The sequence below is a fragment of the Heterodontus francisci genome, chromosome 9 (assembly GCF_036365525.1).
Source record: "Heterodontus francisci isolate sHetFra1 chromosome 9, sHetFra1.hap1, whole genome shotgun sequence".
Taxonomy (NCBI): Eukaryota; Metazoa; Chordata; class Chondrichthyes; order Heterodontiformes; family Heterodontidae; genus Heterodontus; species Heterodontus francisci.
The window spans coordinates 117,430,409-117,447,969 of NC_090379.1; the positions used below are offsets into that span (position 1 = coordinate 117,430,409).

The window sequence follows — 17,561 nt, forward strand, 5'->3', positions numbered from 1 at the left end:
TTGATAAGGGAAAAATAGAATGAGAGTAAACTAGCGAGGAATTTAAAACTAATTGTTAGAATTTTTACAAGTGTATGAAAAGGAGAGTAACTAAAGTAAACGTTGGTCTCTTACAGACAGAGACAGGCGAAATAATCATGGGGATTAAGGAAATGGCAGAGTGCTGAATAAATGTTTTGTGTCTGTCTTCACCGGAGAAGATACAAATTACATACCAGAGATAGAGGGTAACGAAGGGGCTAATAAGAGTGAGAAACTTAAGGTAATTAATATTAGCAGAGAAAAAGTATTGGGGAAACTTAAGGGACCAAAAGCCGACAAATCCCAGGACCTACATCTTAGGGTTCTAAAAGAGGTAGCTGCAGAGATAGCGGATGCACTGGTCATGATTCCATTTTGGAAAGGATGGAATTTGATTTCTGTGCAAAGCTTTGTGCCAAGTTGGTGCTGGACTCCTCCATGCTCCTTGACATTGAGTGCAGGCTTTCTGGTAGACTTTCCAGTGCACCAAACATTTGGTTATGTCCATCCTTCAGCCGCATCCTGTAGCCTGGGCCAACAAAGTAGGGGAGCATATAGGGAACAGTGATCATAGTAATATAAGGTTTAGGCTAGCTATGGAAAAGGACAAGGAATAGTCTAGAATAAAAATACTTAATTGGAGGAGGGCAAATTTCAGTGAGTTATGAATGGATCTGGCCCAGCTGAATAGGAATCAAAAATTCACAGGCAAAACTGTAAAGGAACAATGGGCTTCCTTTAAAGAGGAGATGATTCAAGTACAGTCGAGGTACATTCCCACGAGGGGGATAGGTAGGGCAACCAAAGCCTGAGCTCCCTGAATGACAAAAGAGATAGAGAGTAAGATAGAGAGGAGTTTCAACAATAGGACAGTGGCTGGGAATTCTGCAGAGAGTCGGTCACCTCCTGACTACCCAAAGCCTATCCACCATCTACAAGGCACAAGTCAGAAGTGTGATGGAATACTGTCCACTTGACTGAATGAACGCAGCTCAACAACACTCTGGCAGCTCAACACCATCAATGACAAAGGAGCCTGCATGATCAGCATCCCATCCACCTCCTTAAACATTCATTCCCTCCACCACTGGCGCACAGTGACAGCAGTGTGCAAGATCCACAAGATGCACTGCAGCAACTCGCCACACCTCCTTGACAGCATCTTCCAAACATGCAACCTCTACTACCTAGAAGGACAAGGGCCGCAGCCACATGGAAACACCACCACTTGCAAGTTCCCTTCCAAGCCACGCTCCATTTTGACTTGGAAATATATCACCATTCCTTCACTGTCACTGGGTCAAAAACCTGAAATTCCCTTTCTAACAGCATTGTGGGTGTTCCTGCACCACATGGACTGCAGCAGTTCAAGAAGGCAGCTCTCCACCACCTACTCAAGGGCAATTAGGGATGGGCGATAAATGCTGGCCTTGCCAGTGATGCCTACATCCCATGGAAGAATAAAAAAGGTTGACACTTTAAGTAAGAACCAGGCTGAATATTGAAAGTACAGAGGGGAAGTAAAAAGGAAATCAGAGGCGAAGAAAGAGTATGAGAAGAGACTGGCAGCTAACATAAAAGGGACTTCAAAAGTCTTCTATAGGCATATAAATAGTAAAAAGGTAGGAAGAGGATGGATAGGGCTGCTTAGGGACCAAAAAGGGGATCTACACTTTGAGACAGAAGGCATAGCTGAGGTACTAAATGAGTACTTTGCATCTATCTTTACCAAGGAAGAAGATGCTGCCAAAGCCATAGTGAAATAGGTAGTTGAGATACTGGTTAGGCTAAAAATTGATAAAGATGAGGTATTAGAGAAAGGCTGGCTGCAGTTAAAGTTGATAAGTCACCAGGACCGGCTGGGATATATCTGATAATGCTGAGGGAAGTAAGGGTTGAAATTGGGGAGACACTGGCCATAGTCTTCCAATTCTCCTTAGATATAGGGTGGGTAGTGGGTGGGGTTGGAGGACCGAAGCATTGCAAATGTTTTACACTTGTTCAAAAATTGGTGTAAGGATAAGCCCAGCAACTACAAGATGGTCAGTTTACCTCAGTGGTTGCTTTTAGAGACGATAATCTGGGACAAAATTCACAGTCACTTGGACAATTGTGGATTTTTATTTATTTATTTATTTTTATTTATTTAGAGATACAGCACTGAAACAGGCCCTTCAGCCCACCGAGTCAAAGGAAAGCCAACATGGATTTGTTGAGGGTAAATGGTGTTTAATTAATTTGATTGAGTTTTCTGATGAGGTATAACGGAGAGGGTTGATGAGGGTAATGCAGTTCATGTGGTGTACATGGGCTTCCAAAAAATGTTTGATGATAAGCTTGCCAGCAAAGTTGAAGCCCATGGAATGAAAGGGACAGTGGCAGCATTGGTACAAAGTTGGTTGAGTGACAGGAAACGGAGTAGTGGTGAATGGTTGTTTTTTGGACTGGAGGAAGGTATACTGTGGAGTTCCCTAGGGGTCGGTACTAGGACCACTGCTTTTCTTAATCTATATTAATGACCTGGACTTGGGTGTACAGGGCACAATTTCAAAATTTGCAGATAACACAAAACTGTGAGAGGAATAGAGATGGATATCAAGAGGATGTAAACAGGCTGGTGGAATGGGTGGACGTGTTGAAATTAAATGTCGAGAAGTGTGATGTGATACATTTTGGTAGGAAGAATGAGGAGAGGCAGTATAAAATAACGGCACAGTTCTAAAGTGGGTGCAGGAACAGAGAGGCCCGAGGGTATATGTGCACAAACTGTTGAAGGTGGCAAGGCAGGTTGAGAAAGTGGTTAAAAAGGCATATGGGGTCCTGGGCTTTATAAACAGAGGCACAGAGTACAAAAGCAAGGAGGTTATCATGAACCTTTATAAAATTGTCTAAATTTGACAATGAATAGAAATTATTATTTTGCTAGATAAAAGTATATTAAATTTTAGGAACTAAAAAGATAATTTGGTTCAACACCCTATCTCCACTTGGTTAATCTAAGCCCCAACTTCCTGCCTTGTCCTGAACTCTTCAATCTCTTCTGTCTCCACAACAATGCCCACTTGTTTTATGAACTCATCTATTTTGCTATTATACTATTATACTTTGCATCTGTCTTTACCAAGGAAGAAGATGCTACCCAAGCCATGGTGAAAGAGGAGGTTCGACCTCAACAAGAGTATTGTGTCCATCCTGGGTACCACACCTTAGGGAGGATGTGAAGGCTTTAGAGAGGATGCGGAAAAGATTTATGAGACTTGTTCAAGGATTGAGGGATTTCAGTTATGTGGATAGATTGGAGAAGCTGGGATTGCTCTCCTTACAGAAGAGAGGCTGAGAGGAGATTTGATAGAGGTGTTCAAAATCATGCGGGATCTAGACAGAATGGATAGCGTTCCCATTGGCAGAAGGGTCGAAAACCAAAGGACACCGATTTAAGGTGATTGGCAAAAGATGCGACGACGACGACGTGAGGAAAATCTTTTTTACGCAGTGAGTGGTTAGGATCTAAAATGAGAGTATGGTGGAGGCAGATACAACTGTGGCTTTCAAAAGGGAAAGCACCTAAAGAGAGAATATTTGCAGGGCTATGAGGACAGGGTGGGGGAATGGGATTGGCTGAGTTGCTGTTGCAAAGAGCTGGCATGAACACGATGGGCCAATTGGCCACCTACTGTGCTGGAACCATTCTATGATTCTATGATCCTACGAATTTATAGCATAGAAGCTGGCCATTCTGCCCAACTTCACTGCTATGTTTATGCTGTACATGAACCTTCTATCCTACTTCTTCCAACCCTATCACCATTCCCTTATATTTCCTTAACCCTCATGTCTTTATCCAACTTCCCCTTAAAAGTATCTGCTATTTGCCTCAACTGCCCCACATGGTAGCAAATTATTATTTTGAATTCTTCGCAAGAGGGAAGCATTTCCTCTACATCTAAATTATTGAAGTCTTTGCATCTGTCTTTACCAAGGAAGAAGATGCTACCCAAGCCATGGTGAAAGAGGAGGTCATCAATGCACTCAAAGGATTTAAAATTGATAAGGAGGGAGGTATTAGTTAGGCTGTCTATACATAAAGTTGATAAAGCACCAGGACTGGATGAGATACATCCAAGAATTATGAGGGAAGTGAGTGGAAATTGCGGAGGCACTGGCCATAATTTTCCAGCCTTTCTTGGATTCAGGTAGTGCCAGAGGACTGAAGAATTGCAAATGTTACACCTTTGTTCAAGAAAGGAAGTAAAGATAGGCCCAGCTACTACAGGCCAGTCAGTTTAACTTCGGTGGTGGAGAAACTTCTGGAAACAATAATTCGGGACAAAATTAATAGTCACATGAACAAGTGTGGGTCAATTAAGGAAAGCCAGCATGGATCTGTTAGGGGAAAATCATGTTTAACTAACTTGCTGGAGATTTTTGAAGGGGTAACTGAGAGGGTTGTTGAGGGCAATGCTGTTGATGTGGTGCACATGGCCTTCCAAAAGGCATTTGAATTAGTGCCACACAGCAAACTTGTGAGAAAAGTTATACCTCATGGAATAAAAGTGACACTAGCAACGTGGATACGAAATTGGCTGAGTGACAGGAAACAGAGAGTAGTGATTATTGGATGTTTTTTGGGATGGAGGAAGGTTTGTAGTGGAGTTCCCCAGGGGACAGTGTTTGGGATCCTTGCTCTTCCTGATATATATTAATGACCTAGAACTTGATGTACAGGGCACAATTTCAACATTTGTGGATAATATGAAACTTGGAAGCATTGTGAACTGTGAGGAGGATAGTATAGAACTTCAAAAAGACATAGACAAGCTGGTGGAATGGGCAAACAGGTGGTAGATGAAGTTCAATGTGGAGAAATGTGAAGTGATCCATTTTGGTAGGAAGAACAAAGAGAGACAATATAAAATAAAGGGTGTAACTCTATAGGGGGTGGACGAGCAGAGGTACCTGTGTGTACATGTCATTGAAAGTGGCAGGACAGGTTGAGAGAGCGGTCAATAAGGCATACAGTATCCTAGGCTTTATTAATAGGGACATAGAGTACAAGCGCATAAGGCACTAGTTCGGCCTCAGTTGGAGTATTCTGTCCAGTTCTGGGTGCCATGTTTAAGGAAAGAAGTGAGGGCATTGGAGAGAGTGCAGCAAAGATTCATGAGAATGGTTCCAGGGATAAGGAATGTAATTTACAAAGATATTTTGAAGAAGTTGGGACTGTTTTCCTTGGAGGAGAGAACACTGAGAGGAGATTTGATAGAGGTATTCAAAATCATGAGTCTGGCCTGAGTAGATCAGGAGAAACTATTCCCATTCGTGAAAGGATCAAGAACGAACGGGCACAGATTTAAGGTAATTGGCAAAAGAAGCAAAGGCGACATGAGAAAAAACTTTTTCACGCAGCGAGTGGTTAGGATCTGGAATGCACTGCCAGAGTGCAGTGGAGGCAGGTTCAATCAAGGCATTCAAAGGGGAATTAGAGAGTTACCTGAAAGGGAAGAGTGTACAGGTTTATGGGGAGAAGGCGAGAAATGGCTCTCAGTGAATTGCTCACTCAGAGAGCTGGTGCAGACATGCTTCCTGTGCTGTAACAATTCTATGAATCTACTTATAATCTTTTAATGTAGGCATTTTCTGTCTGGAAACTGGACTTCCTACTGCCATGATTTTTGATTAAACTTTTTATGTCAATATTTTACATTGAAAATGCCACTGAATTCCTTATCTAAACAGGTTCTGGTGGCTCTCTAAGTTTAGATTGCACCCATGAGCTTTGCATAAGTAGCTCTGCAAAAGATTTACTTGTCTGTTTTATTTATGCCCTTTCCTGTTAATTTCATATATGTTTGTTAATATCCATGTCAAGTAGTTGTGTCTTACTTCCTACTTAAAATCATAAAATGATACAGCATAGGAGGTGGCCATTTGGCCCATAATGTCTGTGCTGGCTCTTTGAGAGAACGAGCCAATTTTTCTCTCATTCCCCATATCCCTGCAAATTTTCTTTTTAAGTATTCATCCAGTTTTTTGAAATTTGTACCATATTTTGGATCTTTGCTCTCTGTGAATTAATCAACATAGGTACTGTTGACATACATTGTATCCTTTTATTTCTAGGATGCAGCAGTGGATGTAATTTTGAAGACTAAGGAGGAGAAGGATGCGGAATTAGATAAGAAAATAGAAGCTTTGCGGAAAAAGAATGAAGCACTTATGAAAAGATATCGGGTATGTAATATTCGTTATAAGGTTTTGAACCTTGGATGTTGAAATATCTATTCTTCCTTGTTCATTCAAACTCTACACATGCTTTACACTGCTTTGTTAGTTCTTTTTTTCCCCATGTGCATGTGTCCCTCCCTTCCTCCCTCCAAACTACATCTTTAGTTCGTTTTCTCTTTTGGTTTAGCAGCAGTATTGTCTGTTACTTGCATATTGCAGAATGTTTTGAGTTTTTTTCTTGATTTTAAATGATGTTGTAGAAACTGAAATGTCGCATCAAAAATTGAAAAGTAGATTGTCATTTTCCAACTTTAAGTACGATCCGTAGTGTAGTTTGAACCATGTGATATCTGATTTTGTAGCTGCAGTATTTGGTATTTTGAAACACAAGACTAGACTACCACATTTATTAAGGATACTATGATACTGGTATTGTGTTAAAATTAACTTGTATTATTTTAGGGAGATGTTAATGCAATTTGGATTTTCAGACTATTGTTTACTTTGAAACTTGTGTACATTTACTTAGCCCAACTGTTACACTTAGTTGCGAGTACAGTGATCTTAATGAGGTTTGACAAGTTGTCCTTCACTATATGGGTCAATGGGGCAATCTGAGGTTGGGCTACAAAAAACTTTGACTCCTGTTGACTTCTAATGAAAGTTTTATTTGATTATTGCAGGAAATTGAAGAAGACAAAAAAAGGGCAGAACTGGAGGGAATGGCTATCACCACTCGAAAAAATAGACCAGAGAATCTCACCATCACTATTACAAAAGCCCCAAATGTAAGTTGTATTTTAACATTGTTGTAAGCCTGTATATTTCTTCATCCTATAGTACCTGACCAGCTAGATTTTTGTGGATGGCAGTAGGTATTAGAGGGAAGAAAAATTTACTGGAGAGAACAGAGGAAGAAATCGTCTTCTAAAATAATTTGCTGCCATGACATTCTTGTCTCCTTTCCCTGCCCCCTTCCTGATAACAAAAGCAGAGATTTCTGTCACAGAACTAGAGGGATGCATTTTGAACAGTTTTGAATGGTAAGTGAGAATAATCTATGGATCATCGGTGAGAAATGTTTGCACACTGGTTATACTACCACTTTCATAAGTAGGTAATGACGACAATTTGGCACCCGTGTTCAACAATGCAGAAAATACAAATGGGTTCTGTCCTCTCTCTTTTCTCTCCCCATCCCCTCCCTCATCCCCCCACATCAATCACAACATTAAGCTCTTCTTTGTGTTGAAAATTGTGTTGAATTTCTTTGGACATCCATCCTAAATTTTCTTTTTGTTGGTTCGAACCTGACCTGTCAGTTTGTGTTCTGGATGCATCTTATTTATACTTTCCACAATTATATGTACCTTTTATGAGACAATCCAGTAGCTTTCTTTCAAGCTTTGAATTTAATTGAAGTTTTGGCTGTATGTTGGCATGGAAGTGACAGTATAACTTGGGAATCAGCTTCTGATCAGGCTAAGGTACCACTAGTCAAGTCAAGTTGGAGGGAGTCTGTCCTTTGAGCTTGCTATCATGTGGCACACATGCATGAAGCTGAGTTTTAGAAGCAGTTCATATAGTTCGTTGGATTTTTTTTGACTTTTTATAAACTAGTAATTTTTTACATCGTGTACGAAGATATAAGATGTACCAGTCTGTTGTCTTCCAACAATGAAAATAGCCACTGGGAGAGTAAATACTAAGCATGTGTGTGACCACAGAGGAATAGAATTGTCTCATGGTAGGCAAAGCAATGATCTTACACTGATCTTGCTGGCTATGCTTTACATGACAGATACCAGCCTTGGAGTAATAGGGACTTGGGTTGCTAAGGTTTGGAGATTTTTGTAGAAGAATACTGCATAACTAAAGGGAACAAATATAAAATTAACAAACCCCAAGGACGATTTGAGATTGAAATAAACTTTTTCCCCTAGAAGCTGGCAAATGCCAAATGGACTGCTGCACAACAGTTAATGTTTAATGCTTTCAAACAAAGAGTATCTGATTAGAAAAGGATGTAGGGAAAAGCATTGGCAGAGATGGTCAAATGGATTGAGAAAAACTCCAAGAAGTCCCAAGGTGCTTCACAGTGGCGTAATTGTATCAAAATTGATGCCAACCTAAAGAAGGAGGTATTAGGAGGAAAGATCAAAAGTTTGGTTTAAGAGATAGATTTTAACGCAGAGAGTGACGTGAAGGAGGTCCAGGGAGAAATTACAGAGTGTTAATCCTAAAGTTCTGACAGGATAGCCACCAATTTTGGGTGAAAGGGAGGGGTGTGGAATGCACAAAGTCAGAGTTGTATGAACAGAGGGTTCTGGGAGGGTTGTAGGGCTGGAGGGGGTTACAAAGATAGGGAGGCAAAAGGCAATGATGGGATGAGAATTTTATATTGGATGCATTGGAGGGCTGGAAGCCAATCTGGAATAATGAAAATGAGAGTGATGGGTGAGCAGGGCTTGGATTGGGATAGGATAGGGCAGAAGAATTTGGATGAGCTAAAGTTTACAAACAAGAAATGGGAGACCAGCCAGAAGAACATTAATGAGTCGAGACTGAAGGTGACAAATGCATGAAGAGACTTTCAGAAGTGGATGGGCAGAGGAAGGCGATGGTAACAAGTTGGAAGTTGGTGATCTTATTGATGAAGAAACTATGGGGTTGGAAGCTCAAATCAAGGTTGAGTAGGATGCTGAGGTTGCTGTTATGATCCCTGTGGAGGCTACCAACAAACCAAAAGAATTGAACCCACCGATTGACCCTAATTTAGGAAACCAAACCAAAAGGAAACTATTTCACTTTTGTAAATTTTACTTTAACACTCAAACCAAAACCACCATAAATTAAACACGAAGTAACAGGCAGATCATGGTCAATATATACATTACAAATTACACCTTAATTATCAGATACAACAGAGATGGGTCTCACGGTTTCTCTGCCAGTCCACCCAGCATATGGCATCAAATTACAGTCACATACTTCTTCATTACTCTGAAATTCCTCAGGTAGATTTTCAGCTCCTTTCTTCAAGGATTTAGCCACTGCTGTTGTTCTGACAGCAGTTCCCTCTCAATCCGAGCTGCACGGGTGTGGTCTTCACCACAAGGCGTACTTGTCCATACCCTCCTCAGCTCTGCTCACGACAATCTTGATGGCATGAATTACCAGTCTTCCTTTTATCCGATTCATCAGTGACAACGTGTACACTGTATGGCCAGGTCTGGTTAGTCGGCTACTTTAAGTAACAGAAATAGCTTCTGGATTCAGTTTTCGCTCCTGCTTGCCAGCGCTCCACTCCTGCCTGATCTGGGGAGGACTCTGTCTTATTTGAGATGGTTCTAACCAGTGTCAGTTTCGCCAGAAACCTGAAGTTGTTTTTCCATCTTCTGTTTCAGTTTCCGTTTCTGTTTGAATTCTAGTTTCCTTCTCAGTCAGGGTCTTAAAAAAACAAGCTTTGCCGCCACGGATTCCATCACGTTTTCTCCTTGAGGAAAAGAAAGCTTTCCTGTAGTAAAGGTTTCTTTGCAATAGTTTGGGAATACAGCAAGTTCTTAACATCAAACATTTTAACAAATAGATTATTGCATACTCTATAGGTAACATTTTCGTATTCCAGCATTATACATTGTTATGACCGCGGCGGGAGCAACGCACTGTCAATTCAGTCTCTTCACTCCACAAGTTGCTGTATGTTATTAAGTTTTCACACCCAATCGGAAAACAGCCAAATTAAACACTCCAGTAACCCCCGAAATAAAACAGACCAAACCAACAACAACAACAAATTAACTATTTATCAAAAGAACTAAATCTTAAACACTATTAAGATAAACCTATGTCTAAAGACCTTATAACTTATTTTAATCTAACTCCCCCATATATATATATATATATATATATATATATATATATACACACACACACACAGAGTCAAAAATAGCAGTAGTTAACCGGTTTTAAAAGTGATATTAAAAAAAAAATTAGCTGTCTCTTAAGAATCAATAAAATAAGTAAGTCTTTGTGGATTACGTTCCTGGTGGATGAGGTATTCTAATGTGGAAATAGTCAAAGGCCACTTGAAGTCTTCACTTGGATTTGATGCAATAGTCGACTTTTAATAGGCATTCCACTCGTTGGCTGCAGTAGGCATCAACAGTTCCTTCAGCAATATAAATGGTTTCTTGAAGGCTTTTCTATCTTTAGGGAATTAACTTGCCTGTAGCTCCTCGTAGAATTTCTGCTGAGAGAATATAAACAGCTCCTTTTTCTTCAGTACGCCTTGCTAGTGAGTCTGGTTTCAGCCTGTTTTTGCCAGCTTTACACAGTTAATAGAAGCATTACATCATGTGCCCTCTCTCTCCTGCTGTCGCCTAGGTAACAAAAATGCAGCTGCTGGCACACTGTGCCTTAGAAATTCCAGAACTTTCTCTCCCTCAAAGGTGCACTGTTTTAACAGAGTCTTAAAGGCACACATTGTTTTTAATCCGAGGAGAAAAATAATTACAAGTCCGTGACAACATATCGTATTTGCAAAATCATAAGAACTTATCCAATAACAAAACCCAAATAAATGTGACAATTAGGATTCAAACATCATAGAATAAGCATAAAACTCAGGGCCTTCCTTCTCTTTTACACCCTTTCTTTAAACTCTGGATACAGCATCAGCAATTACATTGCTTTTTCCTGTAACTTGCACAATTTTCAAAGTAAATGGCTGTAACATCGAACTACAGTGAATCAGCGAATAGTCGTTTTGTTCTGAATTTTTCTAGAAACACAAGTGGGTTGAACTAGTATTTTCCCTTGACTATTGGTTACATATACCTCAAACTGTTGAAGAACCAGTCCAAGATTTAAAGCCTCTTTCTCGATGGTCGCATACTTTCTTTGATGCTTATTAAGTTTACTAGAGAAGTAGCTAATGGGCCGTTCCATACCATTAACTTGGAGCAGTAGTGCTCCTACCCCTACATCACTGGCGTTGATAGCCACTTTGAATGGTTTCTTAAAATCTGTGGCTGCAAGGACTGGTTCTTTATTAAAATGGTCTTTAACTTCTCAAATGCTGTTTGGCGTGACTCTAACCATTCGAACTTCACGTTCTTTATTTAACAGATTCATCAATGGGTGATTACTGTGCTGAAATTAGGGACAGATTTCCTGTAAAATCCTCACATGCCCAGAAATGGTAATACGTCTTTCTTTGTCTTGGGTACAGGAAAATCTATTGTCATCTTGGCTCACGTAGGTCAAGACCAAGTATTACCATATGTCCTCAACGTGTGACTTTGACTTTGGCAAAATCATTCTTTGCCAGGTTTATGACAAGGTTAGTCAGCCTGGCAATTAGAGCTCTTAAACGTCTGACATGATCACTCCAAATGTCGCTGTACACCAAAAGGTCATCAATGTAGCCAACTCAGTCACTCAATTCAGTAATTACTTGATTGGCCAATCTTTGAAACGTGGCCGGTGCATTTTTCACACCAAATGGCATGACTATACTGGAACAGACCGTCTGGTGTCACAAAAGCAGCTGTTTCTTTGGCTTGGTCAGTCAAGCAAATCAATCCTGTGAACATAGGCTGAGTTCTCCACCTTATCTATACAATCCTCAAGTCTTGGGATCGGATAGGAATCTGTTACCACATTAGTTACCACATTAACCTTTTGGTAATCTATTACAGAATCTTTGAGAACTGTCTGGTTTTGGTACCTAAAAAACAGGAGAAACTCTCAACTCATTTAAAAGATACCTAGACCTGCACCTGAAGTGCAGGGGGAGGAGGTGGCATAATGGTAATGTCACTGGACTAGTAATCCAGCACCTAGGCTAATGCTCTGGGGACATGAGTTCATGGCAGATGGTGAAATTTGAATTCAATTATTAAATCTGGAATTAAAAAACTAGTCTAACGCTAACCATGGAACCATTGTTGATTGTTGTAAAAACCCATCTGGTTCAATCATGGGGATTCTCAAAACAATAGGCCTTAACTATGCTCTTTAGGGTTTGGTTATATCTCTCCCACGTGCCTTGTGACTGCAGGTGATAAGCAGACGATTTGAGCTGCTTCATTCCTAAAAAAACACCGAACATGAAATCTGACCCCTGTGATCTTTTTCAAAGGTATTGCCTCTGGAAGTAGGGTGGACAAATCCATGATGGTCAGGAGTTACTTATGACCCGACTTAGTCATAGGTCAGGGTCCAACACAATCCACAAGAACCCTACTAAATGCTTCATCAGATGCTCGTAGTGGTATTAATGGCGCTGGCTTAATTGAATGCTGTGGCTTCCTAACCATTTGACAGGTGTGACATGTCTTTCAGAAATCAACCACATCCCTGTGCTGCTTTGGCCAGTAAAAATGCAGCTTTACCCTAGCTTGAGTCTTCCGAATACCCAAATGACCAGCAACTGGAATCTCATGGGCAAGTCTTAAAATTTCATTATCGTAGCTAGGAGGACGACAACTTGATGAGCTACAGCCCAGTCCTCATCAGCGGGCCTCTGGGGAGGTCTCCACCTCCTCATCAAAATGTCATTCTTGACATAATAACACTCAGCGACCTTTTTGACCTCTGCCTCTGAGACAGGATTCTTAAGTCAGGGTCTCTGTGTTGCACCTCAATCAAAGAGGATCTACTCAACAATTCACCACTGTTATTCTTGGAGCCTTTATCACCAACATCCCCATGCAAATCTTTGAAAAAGGTTTCAGTCAAACAAGTATCCAAATTGTTGTTCACAACAACTGAATCCTTCACATCTTGTTTAACCCTATGAGCCTGGGATTTAGTCACTACACAATCTGAGAATATTCTGGGAATTCTTCGTGTAAAACTTCAGTTTAGGCAACCTCAGCTGGCTTTTCCGAAACTACCTGTCCCCAGCCAAGTCAGTTCCTAGCAGAAAACCTACCTGCTCAATGGGCAAACTCGGAATAACACTGACGGTAACAGGACCAGTAGCCAAGTCACATTTTAAGTTAACCCTAATTAAATGAACGGACAAATAGGCTTTATCTATCCCTTGGATTAACACCTTCACATTCAATGAACTACTGGGGAAAAAGTTCATGTCACCTGCCAACATTAGTGACTGTGCTGCCCCTGTATCCCAACAGTCGGCTTGCTTGTCTCACTAGACGATTGTGGAGATACTTCACCTTTAAACTTCTATAGTTCTATGCAGTGAACGTGGGAGAAACTACCTACCTGTTGTGAACGCCACCCGCTAAGACAGTATCTCCTGTGGAAACACCCTTTGGCTGTACACATACAAAGGGGCTTGTTTTTCCACTTCTAACAGTCAGCCTTCACATGTCCTTTCTTATGACAGAAATAGCATGTCGGCCCCCTTGAACCAAGCTTTTCCTGCTGGAAAACTTTTCCTCTCTTTTACTAACCTGAGGTGTGCCTGTCTCTTTACTTTTGCAGTCTTTCCCAATAAAACCAGATCTCTTTTCATTATCAAAGCAAAATACTACAGATGCTGGAAATCTGAAATAAAAACAGAGTGCTGGAAATACTCAGCAGGTCAGGCAGCATCTGTGGAGAGAGAAGCAGGGTTAACATTTCAGGTCTGTGACCTTTCAACAGAACTAGGAAAGGTTAGAAAAGAATTAGGTTTTAAGCAAATGAAGGGGGTGGGGGGGGGGGGGGAAGAGAACAAAAGGCAAGGTGTGTGATAGAGCAGAGGGCAGGCGAGATAAATAGCAAAGCTGTCCTGGGACAAAGGCAAAGAGTGTGTTAATGCTTGTGGTGAAAGACAAAGCATTAGTCCAAAGAGAGTGTTAATAACGGAATAATGAGCAGCTCTGTCTACATGAAAAACAGGCACATGGGGTGGGGTGCTGTTGAAATGGCAAGCAACCGAAAGCTCGGGATTATGCTTTTGGACTGAGTGGAGGTGTTCTGCAAAGCGGTCACCCAATCTGCGTTTGTCTTCCCAATATAGAGGTGACCACATTGTGAGCAGTGAATACAGTATACTAAATGGAAGGAAGTACAAGTAAATCGCTGCTTCACCTGGATGGAATTTTTGGGGCCTTGGATGGTGAGGACAGACGAGGTAAAAGGGCAGGTATTATACCTCCTGCGATTTCATGGGAAGGTGCCGTGGAAAGGGGATGAGGTGTCGGGGGTTATGGAGTAGTGGACCAGGGTGTCTCGGAGGGAACAATCCCGTCGGTATGCTGACAGGGTGGGGAAGGGAAGATGTGTTTGGTGGTGGCATCACGCTGGAGGTGGCGGAGGATGCTCCTTTGGATGTGGAAGCTGGTGGGATAGAAAATGAGTACCAGGAGAACCCTGTCATGGTTCTGGTAGGGAGGGGAAGGGGTGAGGGCAGAAGTGTGCAGGAAATGGTTCGGACACGATTGAGGGCCCTGTCAACCACAGTAGGGGGGAATCGTCGGTTGAGGAAAAGGAAGGCATGTCAGAAGCACTGTTGTGGAAGGTTGCATCATCAGAACAGATGTGTCGGAGACAGAGAAACTGGGAGAATGGAATGGAGTCCTTACAGGAAACAGGGTGTGAGGAAGTAGTCAAGGTAGCCGTGAGAGTCGGTGGACTTATAATGAATATTAGTCGACAGCCTATCCCCAGAAATGGAGACAGAGAAGTCGAGGAAGGGGAGGGAAGTGTCGGAAATAGACCATGTAAAGGTGAGAGAAGGGTGGAAATTGGAAGCAAAGTTGATGAAGTTTTCCAGTTTGGGGTGAGAGCAGGAAGCGGCACTGATACAGTCATCAATGTACCGGAAAAGGAGGTGAGGGAGGAAGCTTGAGTAGGACTGGAACAAGGAATGTTCGACATTTCCCACAAAAAGACAGACATAACTAGGACCCATGTGGATACCCATTGCAACACTTTTTTATTTGAAGGAAGTGAGTGGAGTTGAAGGAGAAGTTGTGCAATGTAAGAACAAGTTCAGCCAGGCGGTGGAGGGTGGCGGTGGATGGGGACTGGTTGGGCCTCTGTTCAAGGAAGAAGCGGAGAGCCCTCAGACTGTCCTGGTGGGGGATGGAGGTGTAGAGAGATTGGATGTCCATTGTGAAGAGGAGGCGATTAGGTCCAGGAAATTGGAAATTGTCAAAATGATGTAGGGCGTCTGAAGAATCACAGATGTAGGTGGGAAGAGACTGGACCAGGGGAGAAAAGATAGAGTCAAGATAGGAAGAAATCAGTTCAGTGGGGCAGGAACAGGCTGAAACTATGGGTCTACTAGGACAGTCCTTTTTGTGGATTTTGTGAAGGAGTGTAAGGGGATAAAACTGAGTCCTTTGTTAAGTACAGATTGTTCAGCGTCAGAGATGGGAAGGTCAGAAGGTATTGTGAATACACGGCAAGGTTTCAGATTAGGAGAAGGGATGGAGTCAGAGGGAGGTGACTTCAAAGCTTTCCTTATGAGAACACTTTGTAGGAGTATTGTCCAAGATGATTTAGGCCACTCCAGATGCATGCCAATTTTCTCAAATGACATAAAGTATATTTCTACACCCTCTTAGCTAAATTTAGGTACCAAGTACATGTTCTTTGCAAAATCAAAATGATGAGGACTTTCCCCTGGGTCATAATCTTTTACCTCCAATTCATGTCCACTGGTTTTGAAGCTTTCCGTTTTCAGTTCAGGATTTAATGCAAATTTTCGCATTTCCTTTTCTTCCTCTTCAAATTCAAATTTCCAAATTTAAAATTGTTATTGTCTGTCTTTTTCTCTTGTTTCCTCCCTTGATCTTTCCGATCTCAACTTCTCCAACTCAGTTTTGGCTGTTTCCACTTGAATGCTAGTAGAAACATTTTCTTCTTTCACCAGCTTCAGCAAGAAACCAAATCTTGGATCATCTCTGCTTTCCTAGCTCCTGGACTTAATTACCGCACATGTGCTGATATCGTGATCAGATTGACTTTTCCCAACTGCTGCAATATATTAAGAATCAAATCTCTCTTAATAAACTCTTGTACATTAATGGCACTCATGTTGATTTCCCACTGAATACAGCCAAAGTAAATGTGAAATCTTGTTTGCTTAAACTCAAGAAAATTCCAGTGAACCCATTTTACCACCTAATCGTGGAACCAAATCCGATCCCGGACGAGCCCCCAATTGCCTGTGGAGACCGCTGTCACGCTCACGTGAAGTGCAGCAATTGAAAATACAGAACCCAAAATGAAGAGTTATAAAAATTGACTTTTCCCTTTTTTAAAAAAAAGTGGACAACGTGTTGCAAAATGGCTACAGTAGATCAAATGACCTAGCCCTGTATAGTCAAAATGTCTTACTGTCTGTTCAGGACGAAAGGATACATTCCAAGCTACGAGGTGTCAATCACACCCATCCTGAACCCATCAAGCGACATTTTTGAATTGAATGGGTCCTTCCGAAACAAAGAAGGTGTGAAGTAGCCATTGTTGGTCACCACAGGGATGGGGCTCGATGTCTCCCAACAGAGGCAACATGAGAGACTTTTACCTTAAAAAGTAGCTCTCTGGAGAGAGAGGGAGAGAATCAGAACAACGTCACAAAATCTGTCCAGCTGAGAGTTGAGATCTCCAGCAAAAGCCATAGAAGGAGCCCTGCTGTGAAACTACACTTCAGCTCGTTGTAGCAGAGAATTGAAAGTGATCACCATCTCCAGACTAAGGTCCCAACCACCAGAAAAAGCGACTAAAAAAACTCAGGCCTTTAAAAGAGAAATTGACCTCTCAGAAGATTCAACAGGTTTACCGTGAACCTGGAACGCCTATCTCACTTCAAGCCACTTATCCTTTCCGTCTCTATCTATTTGTGTGTGTTTGTGTGTGTGTGCACATGATTGCATGTGGGGTGTGGTTGTTCCCATTTTGGGAATGAATATTTTTGAATTGAATGGGTCCTTCTGAAACAAAGAAGGTGTAAACTAGTTACATCCTGGTCCATTGTTGGTCACCACAGGGATGGGACTCCATGTCTCCCAACAGAAGCTCCATAAATAGTTAATCTTCTGTTCTGAACCTACAAGAAACCTGTTGCTGTCTGTTTATTTGACACATAAAACACAAAGGGTTAAAACCCTAGCAACTAAAATGCTTGCTGCGTTCAGTTAAGACCTTACCACCTGGCCACTGTTAGGACCACGTGGTGTGACGTGGATGGTTCTCACTTGTCAACTCCCTACCTGACCGCAGCAAGTGTATTTGTATTAGCATTTAGCCCCTTGATGCTTTATTTTTTCAAATAAACAGACAGTAACAGGCTTTCTTGTAGGTTTTAAAAAAACAGAAAATCAGTTGTTTGTTGATCAATACCCCTT

General features: G+C 41.5%; 1 protein-coding gene across 13 annotated transcripts in view; it reads left to right on the top strand.

Annotated features, from left to right (window-relative positions):
• LOC137374015 (coiled-coil domain-containing protein 9-like) overlaps positions 1-17,561 on the top strand; it is a 386,016-nt gene that overhangs the window by 75,559 nt on the left and 292,896 nt on the right. For 10 of the 13 annotated variants that reach the window (XM_068039773.1, XM_068039777.1, XM_068039782.1 and 7 more), the window contains 3 exons: positions 2,172-2,239; positions 6,142-6,252; positions 6,930-7,034. In XM_068039773.1, the coding sequence (XP_067895874.1) occupies positions 2,225-2,239; positions 6,142-6,252; positions 6,930-7,034 (231 nt within the window). In that variant the 5' untranslated portion in view covers positions 2,172-2,224. The remainder of the gene's footprint in view (positions 1-2,171; positions 2,240-6,141; positions 6,253-6,929; positions 7,035-17,561) is intronic. The other 3 variants (XM_068039776.1, XM_068039775.1, XM_068039774.1) reach the window with 1 other exon arrangement.